At 39.3% G+C, this 15434-nt stretch overlaps 1 protein-coding gene across 2 annotated transcripts in view; it reads left to right on the top strand.

Annotated features, from left to right (window-relative positions):
• The window catches only part of TRAPPC3L (trafficking protein particle complex subunit 3L), a 67122-nt gene that overhangs the window by 30757 nt on the left and 20931 nt on the right, over positions 1 to 15434 (top strand). For both annotated transcript variants that reach the window (XM_061132054.1, XM_061132055.1), the window contains one exon: positions 1415 to 1514. In XM_061132054.1, the coding sequence (XP_060988037.1) occupies positions 1415 to 1514 (100 nt within the window). The remainder of the gene's footprint in view (positions 1 to 1414; positions 1515 to 15434) is intronic.

A 15434-nucleotide genomic window follows, 5' to 3' on the forward strand; every position in this document is an offset into this window, starting at 1 on the left:
TCTATGGGAACTAGATAGGATTACATTTTTACAGAACAGAAATGCGAAGGACTGCAGAAACAGCAGATATGGCACAAAACAGGCTCTTAGTCTAAAAGTTAACCACCTGCAAGAAGTCGCCAGCTAATCTCTATCTAAAGTGTTTTTTGTTAGGCACATTTGTGGCTATAACATTTGTGGAGCTTTTCTCACCCCGCGAAGGGGCCTATGCTTAATAGTTTCTTTCGTTAGCATACTGTGCTTAGGATGTTTAGAACAATCAAGAGCATTTTTTGCAATGAGAGCACATATTTATCAAACAAGCCAGAATGCCAGCAAAAGGGTTTGAATTGAAGCATTTTCTTCATTCCTGGCCCCTTCATAGGGTACCAGCGTCCAGGAGATTCAGTAATTAGCTTTTAAGTTGATCTTTATTCAGTGAAAGAGCAGCAGGAGAGCTCTCGGCAGGCAACACAAGAATCTGCAGCAAGGCAAATAAGAACAACAGCAGAAAAGTGGAGAGGATACAGGATGGGGTAGAGGCCGAGGCCAATCTGGAGGGTCCCTTATCCTAGACGGCCTTGCCTGTCAGGTATTTTCCTCGTGACCTCATCATGGATGGGGTCCCAGACGGCCTTGCCTACCCGGTATTTTCTTCATGACCTCGTCACGGGCGGGACCCCCCATAACGGCTCCCGGCATTATCACATCTCAATAAAATGCTTGCAGAATTGTGCTTTGGATGCCAATCAAGCCATCTGCTGTGAGATAGAGTGAATACATAATACAAATACCTTCTCCCAAGTCCCATACATTTACTTTCCCTAAAATTTTTTTTAAAAAATGAACTTTTTGAACTATTCTTTTTTTGTTCTTTTCATTAAACTTCAGTGTTCCAACTTCAGTGTAGTTGAAAACTAAACGGCACAAAAAAAATTATTTCTCCATTCCCTTCTTCCTCTTCTTCCAGAACCGATCCCAGACATACCTGCTCTCCTACCACGGTAACTATGCTAACAAAAGAATGAGCATCTAGGTACCACACCTATAGCAGACAAGTCAGCTAGAGCCTCATTCTGTTTCTGATAATGGCCAATGATGAGAAAGCTAGCTGCCAATGAGACACATTAGGCTGCAAACACCAACCTCTTTTAATTTTAATTTATACTGGTCAAGTTTGGGTCAGCCTTCACTCCTCAGACTTTTTTGCTTAAAGGAGACTAGTTAAAACAACTAGTTAAAATTTCCTGGATGAGTTGTGCTCTATGAGTAATGTCATAAGGAACCCCCTGCCAAATTGCCATTTGACTTGTCAAGCTTGGTTTACTTTATCATTTATTTACAAACATCCTAACAGATGACGCTGAAACATGGAGGGACTTCACTAATGTCTCAAATATTATTTTCAGAGCACATTCTTTCCCTTCCTCCACAGGGGATACGGTATTGGAACACGGCTGGTAGAGGACTTTTTGGCTCGATCATGTGTGAGAAGATGTCACAGTTATTCAGAAATTGCAGACATAATTGCCCAGGTAAGTGCATTTTAGCTTTGGCAGTATGTTTTGAAAAATTTTGATTGGTCCTGTTTGGTGGTTTTCTTCTCCAATTGAATGGGTTTCAACTGTATTTGTTACTAGGTGCTAAGAGAAGGAATTCTGATCAAAAAGCATTTTATTTCTGCGCAGAGATAAAGCTACTGTGAACAGAGATAAATGCTTCTAGGCTTCTAAACAGCTATTGATTTTTCTGACCACATGTGTGGTGTATACGTCCCACACTGGGAGAAATGTTTTGAGAAGGTAAACAGAAAGGCTATGTAAAAAGCAGCCTTCTAACACGTATAAGGGTATGGAGAAGGGCATGGCAACCCACTCCAGTACTCTTGCCTGGAGAATCCCATGGACAGAGAAGCCTGGTAGGCTGTGGCACCTCGGATCACAAAGAGTCGGACATGAGTGAAGTGACTTAACATGCACATAACACGTATGCTCCAAACTAATTTCTTTGTATAATCATTCTCAGCACATGTAGGTAACCTTTGGTTAGCTCAGGGAATATTGGTGTAGTCATTTTGTTCCCAGAACAATGTTTTCCCCAGAGGAAAAAATGAGCTTCCTGTAAATGCATGTGCTCTAAGAACTTTCATAGCCCCTATATATAAGAAATAACTTTGAATCATCCAGCACAAGCTCAGATTTCTTGGATATAAGATTAGGAAATGAATCCTTAGCCAGAATTCATTTAATCTGCAGGCCTTATGGTTATTAACCTGGTGCTGTCTGTGGAAGACCTAGAAAGCAGGCATGGATGTGAAATATGGATGGAGTCAGTAAGCTGCCTCCAGTTCACACAACTGACCAGTTAAGTCAGTATCATTTTCCTTTTCTCTCATTCTTAATATAATTATACATTGTCATACTGACTCTTCATCTAAGTGGTGATAAGGGTTTGACATACTGCTTTGTGATTCTAAGTGCAATTTTACATACTTTTTGTCTTTCATTCTTAAAGTATCTCTGTGAAGTAGACAGGGTAGAAGTTATTATCCTCATTTTCCAGTTAAGAAATCTGAGCTCCAGAAAGAATATGATAAAAACTGAATATGGTATGGTAGTCTTTCAGTCGTGTCCAACTCTTTGTGACCCCATGGACTGTAGCCCACCAGGCTCCTCCATTCATGGGATTTTCCAGACAAGAATACTGGAGTGGGTTGCCATTTCCTTCTCCAAAAACTGAATATATTATATGTGAAAAAAAATTATACAACAAAAACCATAACCAAATGAAAGATGTTTTCACATATTGTTATTATTATTTTCATTATTTTGTGGCTAGTGAATCATGTAGTTGAAATTAAAATCCAGGTCTTCCAGTCCTAGTGTTATACCACTAAGCAGGTTAAAAAAAATTCTCTTTCCATATTTGCAGATGGTAACTAAGATACTGAAGCAGTAATTTGAAAAATGAAATAATTTTTCACTAAATCACTGCTATGGACAATACTACAAGAATACTAGCTGTTTTAATGGAAAGCAAATACTTGAAATATATAAATGTACATGGTTGTATTCTATTTCTGTAAAAAAAAAAATGCCATTTGGATTTTGATAAGGATTGCATTGCATCATTAGATCGCTTGGTAGTATGGACATTTTAACAATAGCAAGTCTTCCAATCCATGAATATAAAATGTAATTCTATTTTTTGTTTTATTTAATTTTTGTCTTATTTCTGTCTTATTTAATTTTTTTTCATTAACGTTTTGCAGTCTTCAGTATACAAGGCTTTCACCTCCTTAGTTACGTTTATTCCTAGGAATTTCATCCTTTTTCGGATGGAAATTATAGATGGGCTTTTTCTTTTTTCTTTTTGAGTGGTGATAGTTCATTGTCAGTGTATAGAAACAGTACTGATTTTGTATGTTGATTTTGTATTCTGCAGCTTACTAAAATTATGTATTAGTTCTAACAGTTTTTTGTATAGTCGTTAAGATTTTCATGTATAAGATCATATTATCTGCAAAAAGAGAGTTGTACTTCTTATCCAATTGGGGTGTGTTTTCTTTCTTTTTCTTGCCTAAATGTTCTTACTGTGATTTCCAGTACTCTGTTGAGATGAAGTAGTAAGAGCAGGCAGCCCTATCTGGTTCCTGATCTTAGGAGAAAAGCCCTTGGTTTTCACCACTGAGTGAGGCAATGGAGAAAGCAGAGCCTTCTCAACAAATGGTGCTGAGAAAGCACAGAGCAATGAACTTGGACCCTTATCTTACACCATACACAAAACCAACTCAAAATGGATTTAAAAAAAACACACAAAACCCCAAACTCTAAAACTCCTGAAACAGACTATAGGGGGAAGTCTCATGACATTGGTCTTGACAGTGATTTCATGGATACGACATCAACAGCACAGGCAATGAAAGCAAAATAAGCAGGTGAGATTACAGCAAACTAAAAAGGTTCCGCCCGGTAAGCCATCAACAGAGTGAAAAGATAACCTATGGAATTAGAGCAAATATTTGAAACCACCTATCTGATAAGGAATTAATCTCCAAAATACATAAGAAATTCTTATAACTCTAATTTTAAAAAAATCCAAACAAATAACCTAAACAAGAAATAGGCTAAGAACCTGAGTAATTTTTGAAAATATACAAATGGCCAAGAGGTATATGAAAACAGTCACTAATTGTCAGGGAAATGCAAACCAAAACCACAATAAGATATAACCTCACAACTGCCAAAATGGCTGTTTTTTTTTTTTTTTTTAATGTTGCTGAAGATGCTCAGAAATTGGAACCCTTGCATACTGTCAGTGGGAATACAGAACGCAGCCACTATGGAAAATAGTAAGGAAGTTTCTCAAAACATTAAAAAATACAATTACCATATGACCTACCATGCCTTGTCTGGATATTTACCAGAAAGAATTGAAATCAGGGTCTTGAAAAGATACTAGCACTCCAGTACTCTAGAAAACAACCTGAAAGTTGATTGACTGATGAATAGATAATGTGATCAATACTGCAATAGCATACTATTCAGTCTTTAAAAAGAAGGACATTTTGCAATATGCAACAACATGGTTGAAGTCAATTCCAAAATGACAAATCTGGTATATGAAGTATCTAAAATAGTCAAATTCACAGAATCAAAGAGTAGAATGATGGTTGCCAGCAGGTGAGGGGAGGCAGAAATAAGGAATTACTAATCAACAGGCATAAAGTTTCAGTCAAGCAAGATGATTGAACTCTCTGAGACTTCTCTGATGGTCCAGTGGTTAAGACTCCATGCTTCCAATGTAGGGTGTGCAGGTTTGATCCCAGGTTGGGCAACTAAGATCTCATGTGCTATGCCATGCAGCTCCCCCCCAAAAAAGTAAGTTCTAGAGGTTGTAAAAAAGACTTAAAAGAAACAGGTCTGTTTGATATAAAACTAAGAACATGTGCAACATGCACTTTCCAAATATCTCTTCTCTAAACATTTTATGTCTTTTTGGTCTTTACAATGTCACGTAAATTCTTGTCAGCCCCTCCTATCTTCAGTGATTGGAAAAAACATCCACTTTCACTCCCATACAAGATTCCTTATTAATGAAAAGAATGTTCTGTCACCCTCACCCTTCTCTTGCGCAGAGGGGCTGTCTCTTGGCCTTTGCACTTTCCTTCAAAGACCTGATTTCCTCCCTCTAGATCACTTCCGCCTCCCAGCAAAGTGTTCTTTTACATGTGGGGATGACGTCACCCAGTTCAAGAGCATTTTAACACAGATGATGGGTCAGACTTTATACTCAGCCACTGATGCTTTGTTTATAATTAGTAGCTTTTGTTAAAAGGTTTGGCTTTCGGTAGCATTATCTCATTAGCCCTTGTAAACTCTCCTGCAGGAGGCAAGTGTAAAATGTTCCGGAGCTGGTGTTATAGAGAAGTGGGGCAAGGTCAGAGGGCGTTCACCTAGCCACATGCTGCCATGGGGCACAGCACAATCGGGAACAGAACCTAATGGTGTGACTTCCCTTTGGCGGCCCTCTCAGACCATGCACTTGTACACAACACTGCCATCATTCTTTCCGAGTACCTACTGTATACTGACCTATCATGGCTTCCACAGAACTCATGATTGTTGTCCTGGCTCCAAACAACAGAAGACAGAAAGAGGATGCATTTGAAGGAAATTGACTAGATGAAGAAATCTATGCCCATACGAGTGAAGCGATTCTCCGAAGAACTGATTAGTGAAAGACTGCATGTAGGAACAGGTCTCCTGACTTTATGCCTCTGCCTCTGAGAGGGGACAACTATTTGACTTTGGGTATTAATAACATTTCCCCCTTTCTCGCTTTCTTCATTTCGTCTTTTCCACACAACAGATTGTCACTCTGTCACTAGGCTTCTGACAAATTCTTTTGACAGTCTTTACCAACCTAGACAGCTTATTAAAAAGCAGAGACATTATCTTGCTAACAAAGGTCCGTCTAGTCAAAGTTATGGTTTTTCCAGTAGTCATGTATGGATGTGAGAGTTGGACTTTAAAGAAAGCTGAGAGCCAAAGAATTGATGCTTTTGAACTGTGGTGTTGGAGAAGACTCTTGAGAGTCCCTTGGACTGCAAGGAGACCCAACCAGTCCATCCTAAAGGAAATCAGTCCTTAATATTCACTGGAAGGATGCTGAAGCTGAAACTCCAATACTTTGGCCACCTGATGCGAAGAACTGACTCATTTGAAAAGACCCTGATGCTGGGAAAGATTGAAGGCTGGAGAAGGGGACGACGGAGGATTAGATGGTTGGATGGCATCACTAACTCAGTGGACATGAGTTTGAGTATACTCCAGGAGTTGGTGATGAACAAGGAGCCCTGGCGTGCTGCAGTCCATGCGGTCGCAGAGTCGGACAAGGGTGAGCGACTGAACTGAACTGAACCCTTAAATTGCGCCATCTAGTGGTGTGAAAAGAAATCTCATGCCAGACACCAAATCACTGACCCAAAGAATCTTTAGTTAGCTTTACATTTTATATAAAAAAGGACATAGGCTAATTATGAACTCAACTTCCTGAAACATTAAACATGTGTGAATTTCTAATTTTGTCATATACAAGTGTACTTTTTATGATTGTTTCGAAATACAACTACAAATTTTAAGTAAGACAATATATAATAATTAGCAGCATTATAACGTGATATGCAGCAGCATATAGTATTTTAAAACGTGAGTAATACAGAGCTTTTCTTCAGAAAAGCTCAAAGTAATTTCCACCTATTATCTATTTTTCTATTACAAGAACCGTGTGAAGTAAAAAGGCATCTGTCATTAGCCTCATTTTACTGACAATGTAATTAAGACTTAGATGATGTCACCACGAACACACAAAGAAGAAAAGCCAGTTTAACTGTTGATGTGAATCTAAATTGATGCATTCACTATTTTCATAGTGTATGGAGATTCCTAAAAAAATTAAAATAGAACTAGCAATTCACTCACATATTTACCTGAAGAAAATAAAAAACACTAATTAGAAAAGATATATGCACTTTTATGTTCATTGCAGCATTGTTTACAGTAGCCAAGATATGGAAACAACCTAAGTGCCCTCAATAGATGAATGGATAAAGAAGACGTGAAACACACATACACACACACACACACATACACACGTGTGTGTATATAATGGACTGCTACTCAGCCATAAAAAAAGAATAAAATCTTGCTGTTTGCGACAACCTGGATGGACCTAGAGGGTATTATGCTAAGTGAATGTCAGACGGAGAAAGACAAATGGTATATGACTTTACTTATATGTGGAATCTAAAAAGCAAAATAAATGAACAAACATAACCAAAAAGAAACAGACTTATAGATACAGAGCACAAACTAGTGGTTGCCAGAGCAGGGGGATATGAGAGGAGGGATAAAATGGTTGAAGGGGATTAAGAGGTACAAACTATCAGTCATAAAATCAATAAGTCACATGGATGTAATGTACAGCACAAGAAATATAGAAAATATTTTTAATGCTATGGTGTATAATTTATAAAAATATAAATCACTATTATACACCTGAAACAAATATAATGCTGCAAATCAACTATACTTCAATTTTTTAAATGTATAACTTTCAGAGAAAAAGAGCCAGCTTAGAATTTAATTCTTCTGACTTTGTTCCAGTGCTTTTTCCAAAAATTAATTGTTTCTTTAAAATAGACCTTTGAATAGAATATACATATATATATATATATATATATATATATATATATATACACACACACACACATATATATATAACTGAATCACTTTGCTGCACATCAGAAACTAATACATGTAGATCAACTATACTTCAATAAAAATATAAAATATACCTTTGAAGACTTTTCTCCTATTATGACCACCATTCTGAGAAAAATGAAAATGCAGAATTTGCAGTAGAGTTACCCTAGCTGATTTTAGTTATAGTCATGAAATACTGGAGAGTTTAAACTTAACAGGCATACATCCCTGTGTTTATTATAACAGCAAGTCAAAAATAAAATTGTACTTCTGTCTGGTCTAAGGTCTAAAAGAGAGCTCCTTATTACACAAAAATGTATTTCATGGTTTCCAAACACATTTATGATAAAAATTTTATTATTAGAAGAATCGAGTCAGAGAAAAACTTCATCATTGAATCAAGATAATCATAAAGGATGGGCCTGACAAGAAATATTAGAATGTTGCCTTTAGAAGTAGCTTAAACGTGAGGCGCTCCGATCCTCATCAGATTCGGAGCAGTGGTCTAACCAAGTTCAATGTAATGGAGGTTAAGTTTGAGTCCACATCCTGCTCAGCCACATCCCCACTCTATGACCCTGAGCAAATCATACAGCTTGTCCAAAGGTCAATGTCCAGATGTATCAGGTGAGACCTCTTCCAGCTGCAGTTTCCGGATTTTCAGGTGTTGCTTTCCCTAGCTAAACTCTGAACACAGAACTGTAATCATAAACAGCTGAGTATGCTGATTGGCGCTTCCAAAGTCTCTCTCAGAGCATCCGTGTCTTCTCATTACTGATAGTGTTTACAAATAGTTGGTCTGGTGTAAACTCTGTTCATCAAAGCCCGGAGAGCTTTTTACTGTTAGGTCAATGTCTTTATGAGTGTTGCTCTGAGGGATATAGAGGGAATTTATGATTTTCTAGAATAAACATCACATCATTGGCATTGTCACAGTAAGATGAAATTTTTAAATAGAGAAAAATATGATATAAAATATATAAAAGATAGAAACAGACTTATGAAACTTGAAATTCTGATCCTTAGGCTGAAAAAAATTGGAACTCCATATACTGTGCTTGCAATAAATTCTGAAAAGCAAAAGTGAAATCTTTTACTTTGAATAGTATCAGTTGAAACCTTGGAAAGGTAAAGGAACTCATGATCAACCTTACTGAGAACATCTTTATTATGAAAATAGGGCAACATAAGGCTGTATTTTAGTTCAATCTTTTGATCAGTCTGTGACACACAGTTTCACTGTGTCTTATGCTGGTTGATCTTCCAAGAATTTGCTGCTGGCCAGCTTCTTTTATATATATATTTCTGTTCTCCATCCAACAAGAACAAAACTGTTTTACAATGATTGAAAATAATATGAAGTTTTCCTGAGTTATGGTAATACACATAAAATTTGACTTGATACTTACATAGATTATCCAGAAAAATTATATTGAATTTCATATCCCCATCATGTCTATAAGCTTTTCAAAGGAAAGGATAATTTCAGGCATTCTTGGGGTTTGGCCCATCATGCCATGGCAAACCAGCACGTTGTAGACATTCATTAAATATTGTTGAAGTGAATTTATTTATTTTTTTCCATTTATTTTTATTAGTTGGAGGCTAATTACTTTACAATATTGTAGTGGTTTTTGCCATACATTGACATGAATCAGCCATGGATTTACATGTGTTTCCCATCCCAATCCCCCCTCCCGCCTCCCTCCCCATCCCATCCCTCTGGGTCTTCCCAGTGCACCAGCCCGGAGCACTTGTCTCATGCATCCAACCTGGGCTGGTGATCTGTTTCATGTTGCTCCTCCTAGTCTGTCCAGAAGAGGGCAGTGGGCCGTATTCATCGCCAAATTAAAGACTCTTTCCTCTCTCTTCCTCTCTTACTGTAACTCTCATTATCTGCAAAAGCCCCCTTATTTCAAGTAATATTTACTACGGTGAAAATACAGTGCTCTAAAAGTCTCTAGTTGCTCACAACAGCAAATCAGCAATAACAAGATTTGAATTACAAAAGGATCCTGAACAGGAAAATAACTGACTCTTCCTGAATAACAGACAATGAACTCATCTTGATAATTTTACTGAAATGTTTATTTTTTCCATAATTTACAGGAGTGTAGAAATTTTCAGAAGATTCATTCTTGTTACATTGGTGTCAATTGTGATTACAAAATGCAAACATTAAAGAGGTAATCCAATCCCATTTTTGTGATTACAAAATGCAAACATTAAAGAGGTAATCCAATCCCATTTCACTTAACTTAATGGGCTCATATGTCTTCCAGTTTATTATAAGGGCAAACAAAAAATACAGTTGTACCTTTCTCTGGTCTAAGGTCTAAGAAACATCTCCTTAGTTACAGAAAAATATTCTCATGCTTTCCAAACACACTTACGGTTAAGTTTTACAATCTTGAGAAGCTAAGAGACAAAATTGATCATTTAAATAAATCATTCCCATTTATCATGGAAAATGTTTGAAATGTATCCTAAAACTCCTCATGGAACAAAACTGTGTTAGGTAGCCTCTTGTATGTCGCCAGCATTAGGATGTCAGGTTGTAGGGGCCTGCTGTGAGGATGCTGGGGACACCAGAGCTGGGCCTCATGAAAGAATAGAAATGGAGTGTATCTTGTCATCTCAGTACAGGCATTTATGGTTCCTTACTGCAGTCTTCTGCCATTTTAGTGACTCAACTACTCTGGTTATTAAGCTCTTGCAGCTACCTACTAATATCATTTTATTCCTCTTTATCTTCTCTCCATCTCAGTGATTCTGCTGCCTCACACGTTTGGCCGCCTCTTGATTTCTATTTACTCATTTACTCCAGGCGTTTTTTGCTTTCTGCCCAATCATTAAACCTGTGATTCTCTCTGTGTCTCACATTCAAAATCCCAAAAAGAGAGCCTCTAGCCTGTGCCGCCAGTCACTAGCCCTCTGTTGGGTGGAGTTTTCATACTAAGTCACTTCCACAGACCCATAGCCAAACTATGGACTGACTGTCTTGGTTTTCAAAGGCCTGTCCTTGTCCATTGTGCTCAGTCGTGTCTGACTCTTTGCAACCCCATGGACTGTAGCCTGCCAGGCTCCTCTGTCCATGGAATTCTCTAGGCAAGAATACTGGAGTGGGTTGCCATGCCCTCCTCCAAGGGATCTTCCTGACCCAGGGATCAAACCCAAGTCTCCTGCATTGCAGGCAGATTCTTTACCGTCTGAGTCCCCAGGAGAAACAACAGGATAATGAAACAGAAAGCATTGGCCATCAAAAGGAGCCCCTCAGAGAGGGGATTCGGGTACAAAAAACATCCTGAGACTTTCCCACATGGGGAAAAAGAAAAAAGAACCTTATTCTTTCCATCTAGGAAATTGGTAGCAGTAATTTGTGGGTCTTACTTTACCTGTGAACACTCTACTTGCTTTATTCATCTTACAGATGCTACTGTTTGTTTTCCTTCGTTCCAGCGGCTAGAATTCCTGTATACAATAGTGTAGCAGGCTCCATTTAGCATGCTAGCTACAAGGCACCAGCGTTCTGAATAAAACGCTAATTTTGGATCTGGGGAAAAAAAAATGAAGAAGAGAATTGTCATTGTTACGTATTTTGCAGACAATAGTCAAGTAAGCAAACCTTTCCAAAAAAGAAAATGTTTCCCCTAGGAAGCAGTCCAAGTGAAACCACATTGTTAGTTGAAAGTAAATATTTTAGACCATTAGCAAGAGTGGGGCAGACATTTCTTAGAACACTAAACTCAGAGATACTTCGGTGGAAGGGCGATAACTAAGTTCTCCTAAGACAAAAATGATGTTGTGCTACAGTAGATAATATTTGGTTTTTCTTTTAAATTTCTTATAAAAGAACCAATCATAAAAGTTCTGGTCCTCTAATCCTATGGGGGTTTTGCTTTTGCTTCTCTTTTTCTAAACCCCTTGCAGTCCTTTCTCTTGGCATTCTGTGTTTTTCCAGAGAATGTTACCAGAGATGATCTGATATTTTTACGTGAATAGAGAGACTGCCTGAGTGAAGTGAACTTAAACCAGGCCATTCAAGTCAGAGACATCAGTATATCTTAGTGTGTTTTTTTTCCTCTTAAAAACAAAGCAAAGCAAACAGTTTTGTTCCTTATGCTTCTCTATTTTGCTTTTGCTCTTTTTTTTTCTGATTATATTTGGCTTCCTTCATTTTCTTAACAATATACTTTATTTTTTAAAAAAGTACCTTCCACAAAAATCACCATATTTCACAATTCTGTAGTAATAATCAATCACTCAATTGTGTCCGACTCTCTGCAACCCCATGGACTATAGCCCGTCAGTCTCCTCTGTCCATGGGGATTCTCCCGGCAAGAATATTTGAGTGAGTTGCCATGCCCTCCCCCAAGGAAATCTTCCCAACCCACGGATCGAACCAAGGTCTTCCACGTTGCAGGTGGATTCTTTACGGACTGAGCCACCAGCGAGGCTCAGGAATACTGGGGTGGGTTGCCATTTCCAATTCTGAGTGTAAGCCTAAATGGAATGCACCCAGTACCATGCACAGCATACATGATTATGTTGACATCTTAATTCTGTGCACAAAACTCGGGGAGGCTTTTTTCTGTGCTTTAACGTTTTATTATTTTTTTTTCTCTTACCAGGATAAAAATTTAAATCTCAATTTTAAAGTTGCCTCCATTCACACCATGCCCCCACCACCCCCGCAACACACAGATACACATAAACAGATACACACCTTTGCCTTTTACATACCACTTACTTAAAGGGATAGACAAAAAAATGCAGCCTGAATGGCATAAAATAAAGGGAGCCTTGGAACATTTTTATGGCTAGGCAACACTTGCCCTTTGTTAAAATCTCTCACTAATGTGGAGGACTGGTTTTCGCTGATCCTTTTGAAAGGTAATGCGTTCATGCTGCTTTTACTGCCTCAGGGCCAGGAGCACGCCTCTGATGCTGCATAGTTAGTGGTCAACATCACCAGTGATAAGACTCCTTCCTTCTTCTGCCACACGTGCTCTCCACACTCAGCTCAAATCTCTCCACATCAGGCAACTCAAAGCCGTAACCCAGATAACCTGCCAGGAATCCTAACGCGGTGGGGTGGAAAGAGGGAGAGGGTGCAGGGGGCCACCGCTAATTTCACCTCCATGAAATTGATAAACAGCCAACAATTGTGACTCTGGGACAAAGATCCCGCAATCCTGAATTTTCAGGTATCTTGTCACTGCTTTATACTAGAATAATCTTTAAATAGATGTTTGAGGATTTAGACATTATGATATGGGCTCCCATCCGCACCCAAAAGATTGAAGTGGGAAACTGAGGTCCTAGAACACTGGAGTCCTCAGAGTCTACCTTGCATTCAGGAGCCAGGCACTCCTTACCTGTGATGCGTACGGGGAGCTGAGCAGGGGTGGGGAAGAAGCCAAGTGACAGCCTGGGTCACTCGTCAGAAGCACCTGGAAAGACCAGGAGGGTCCGGTTCACAACCTACAGGGAGGCAACTGGAGAGCAGGTCAGAGCGCAGTTCCCAGCGCAGCACCGGGGGTGTGGGTTTCAGGGCTAACGCACCACACGTGCCCCATCCCCTACCCCTTCCTAGGGTTCCTGCTTCCTCTCCTCCCGCAATCAAGCAATGGAAGGGAATCAGACTAAGCCTCAACAGAACACCTTTCTTTGCTATTAATTGCAATTTTTCAAAGACTAGCTCATAATCTAGTGGTAGAGGCCTACTGACTTACTTTAATTTTTTCCAACATATGGTATTAACATAAGTGGGAGCCCTTAGTAAACAGGGATTAAATTCCATGCAAGTCACAGCATGGCACCACACAGCATTCCAGAGAAGCCTGGTCTCACAGTTAGCTGAATGTCAGACCATTTTCCTTGTTAGTAACATTGTCGAGCAGAGAAGACGGAAAAATCAAAAGGAAAGAAAAACCCTTTATAGTCAGAAAATTCTCAATATTTAAAAATGATGAATATTAACAGCAAAGGACACACACAAAATATTTTGAAAATTCTTACCATTTGGTCCAGAAATGTGTTTCTTAAAAATAAGAAAACCTTTTTAAACAAACATAACTATTTAGACTGAATTTTCCCCTCTGAGTAGCAAGAACTGCCTTATATAAACACCCACACACTTGCTCTGTTCCCTTTGTACCTCTGGGAGGGGTGAAAGAAAAAAAGCGTAGGAAGTTTTCCTTTGTGAACAAGCTTGTGTGCATAACCACAAGGTCGGTGGATTCTGCAGGCTGAGGGGGTCTAACCCAGAGGACCGCATCAATTGCTTTGGCAGATTCTCAGTATGAAGCCAAGGCACCTGCAGGAAAATTACCCTTTAACTTTTTTTTAGACTACATTTGTATAACATTATTTTTCTTTTAGACACAGAGAAGTATATCTTAAGGCTCAGTAAATTCTGCAAGTTACCTCCCCTCACTTGTGAATGTGTCTTTCACTTCTGCTCATGATCAAGTCTTACAGGCAAACTGGTTCTTTCCAGGCATCTTGTCTCCTTAGCACTATTACCAAAGATGTTCCATAAGGAAGTGTTCAATCTTGCAGGTATCTCAGCACATGAAATCTAGGCTGTCCTTAATTTTCCATTGGAGACTCTTGATTTTATTCCTATGGCTTAACTTATTTGGAAGAAACTCATGAAAGAGACTGACTTATGAAACAAACTTAAGTGTTCAGGTTGAAAACAGCAATAGCATTGGGAGCATTTCATTAATGTAACTATTTACCATGAAATTCCTAACTGGGGGTGAAAACAGTTGAGGAAACACTCTGGGAAACAAAACCCCAAAAGCTCATGCGAGCTCCACCTGAGCCTGGAGATTCAGAGACATACGGGCAGGCCAGTCACGCTCTGGGGCAGTCAGCCCTGCTTGGTGAGTCTCTTAGTTTGTGTCAAAAGTAAGATTCTGTCCAGATTTGCCCTGACCTCTCAATGCTGCACCAGAGAAATGGTTATTGACCCTGACCATTTCATAGACTCACCAGCTTCTCCCTACCCCAAATTCTGATGCCTGGGCGCTAATTTTGACCAGTTAAATGATAGTCTCTGGGAATAAGGCCCAGGCATCAGAATTTTTTTTAAATGCTCCCTGTGTGATCTTTGGGCTTCCCAGGTGGCACTAGTGGTAAGAACCTGTCTCCCAATGCAAGAGACACAAGAGAACGGAGTTCGATCCCTGGGTCAAGAAGAGCCTCTGGAAGAGGGTATGGCAACCCCTCCAGTGGTCTTGCCTGGAGAATCCCATGGACAGAGGAGCCTGGCAGACTATGGGCCACAGGGTCTCAAAGAGTCAGATGCGACTGAAGCGACTTAGCATGCATGTGCTAAGATTCACACACGCATGTGATCTTTAAGGGCACCCACTGCTCTAGAGCACGAGTTTCCTTGAGCAGTGAGCATCAGGGTGATCGCTGCAGAGGTGAGGTGGCATGTGGGGACTGCTACTCCTCCTTCCCTCAGTTCAGATGTTTCCAGAGTTACCACTTCTTTTTATCGCCTTTAAGTGTTTCAAATAAAATAAAATGTCATTGGGAAAAAATGTGGAGAACATTAGAGGGATGTAATCAAGGAGAGTCATGATTGAAACAATGCCCACCAGTGTTGGGATAACTAGTTTATCCCATTTGGGAGGAGGTAGGGAAAGAAACTGCCATGCCAAAGAAGATGAA

This window comes from Dama dama, chromosome 28 (assembly GCF_033118175.1).
Source record: "Dama dama isolate Ldn47 chromosome 28, ASM3311817v1, whole genome shotgun sequence".
Classification (NCBI taxonomy): Eukaryota; Metazoa; Chordata; class Mammalia; order Artiodactyla; family Cervidae; genus Dama; species Dama dama.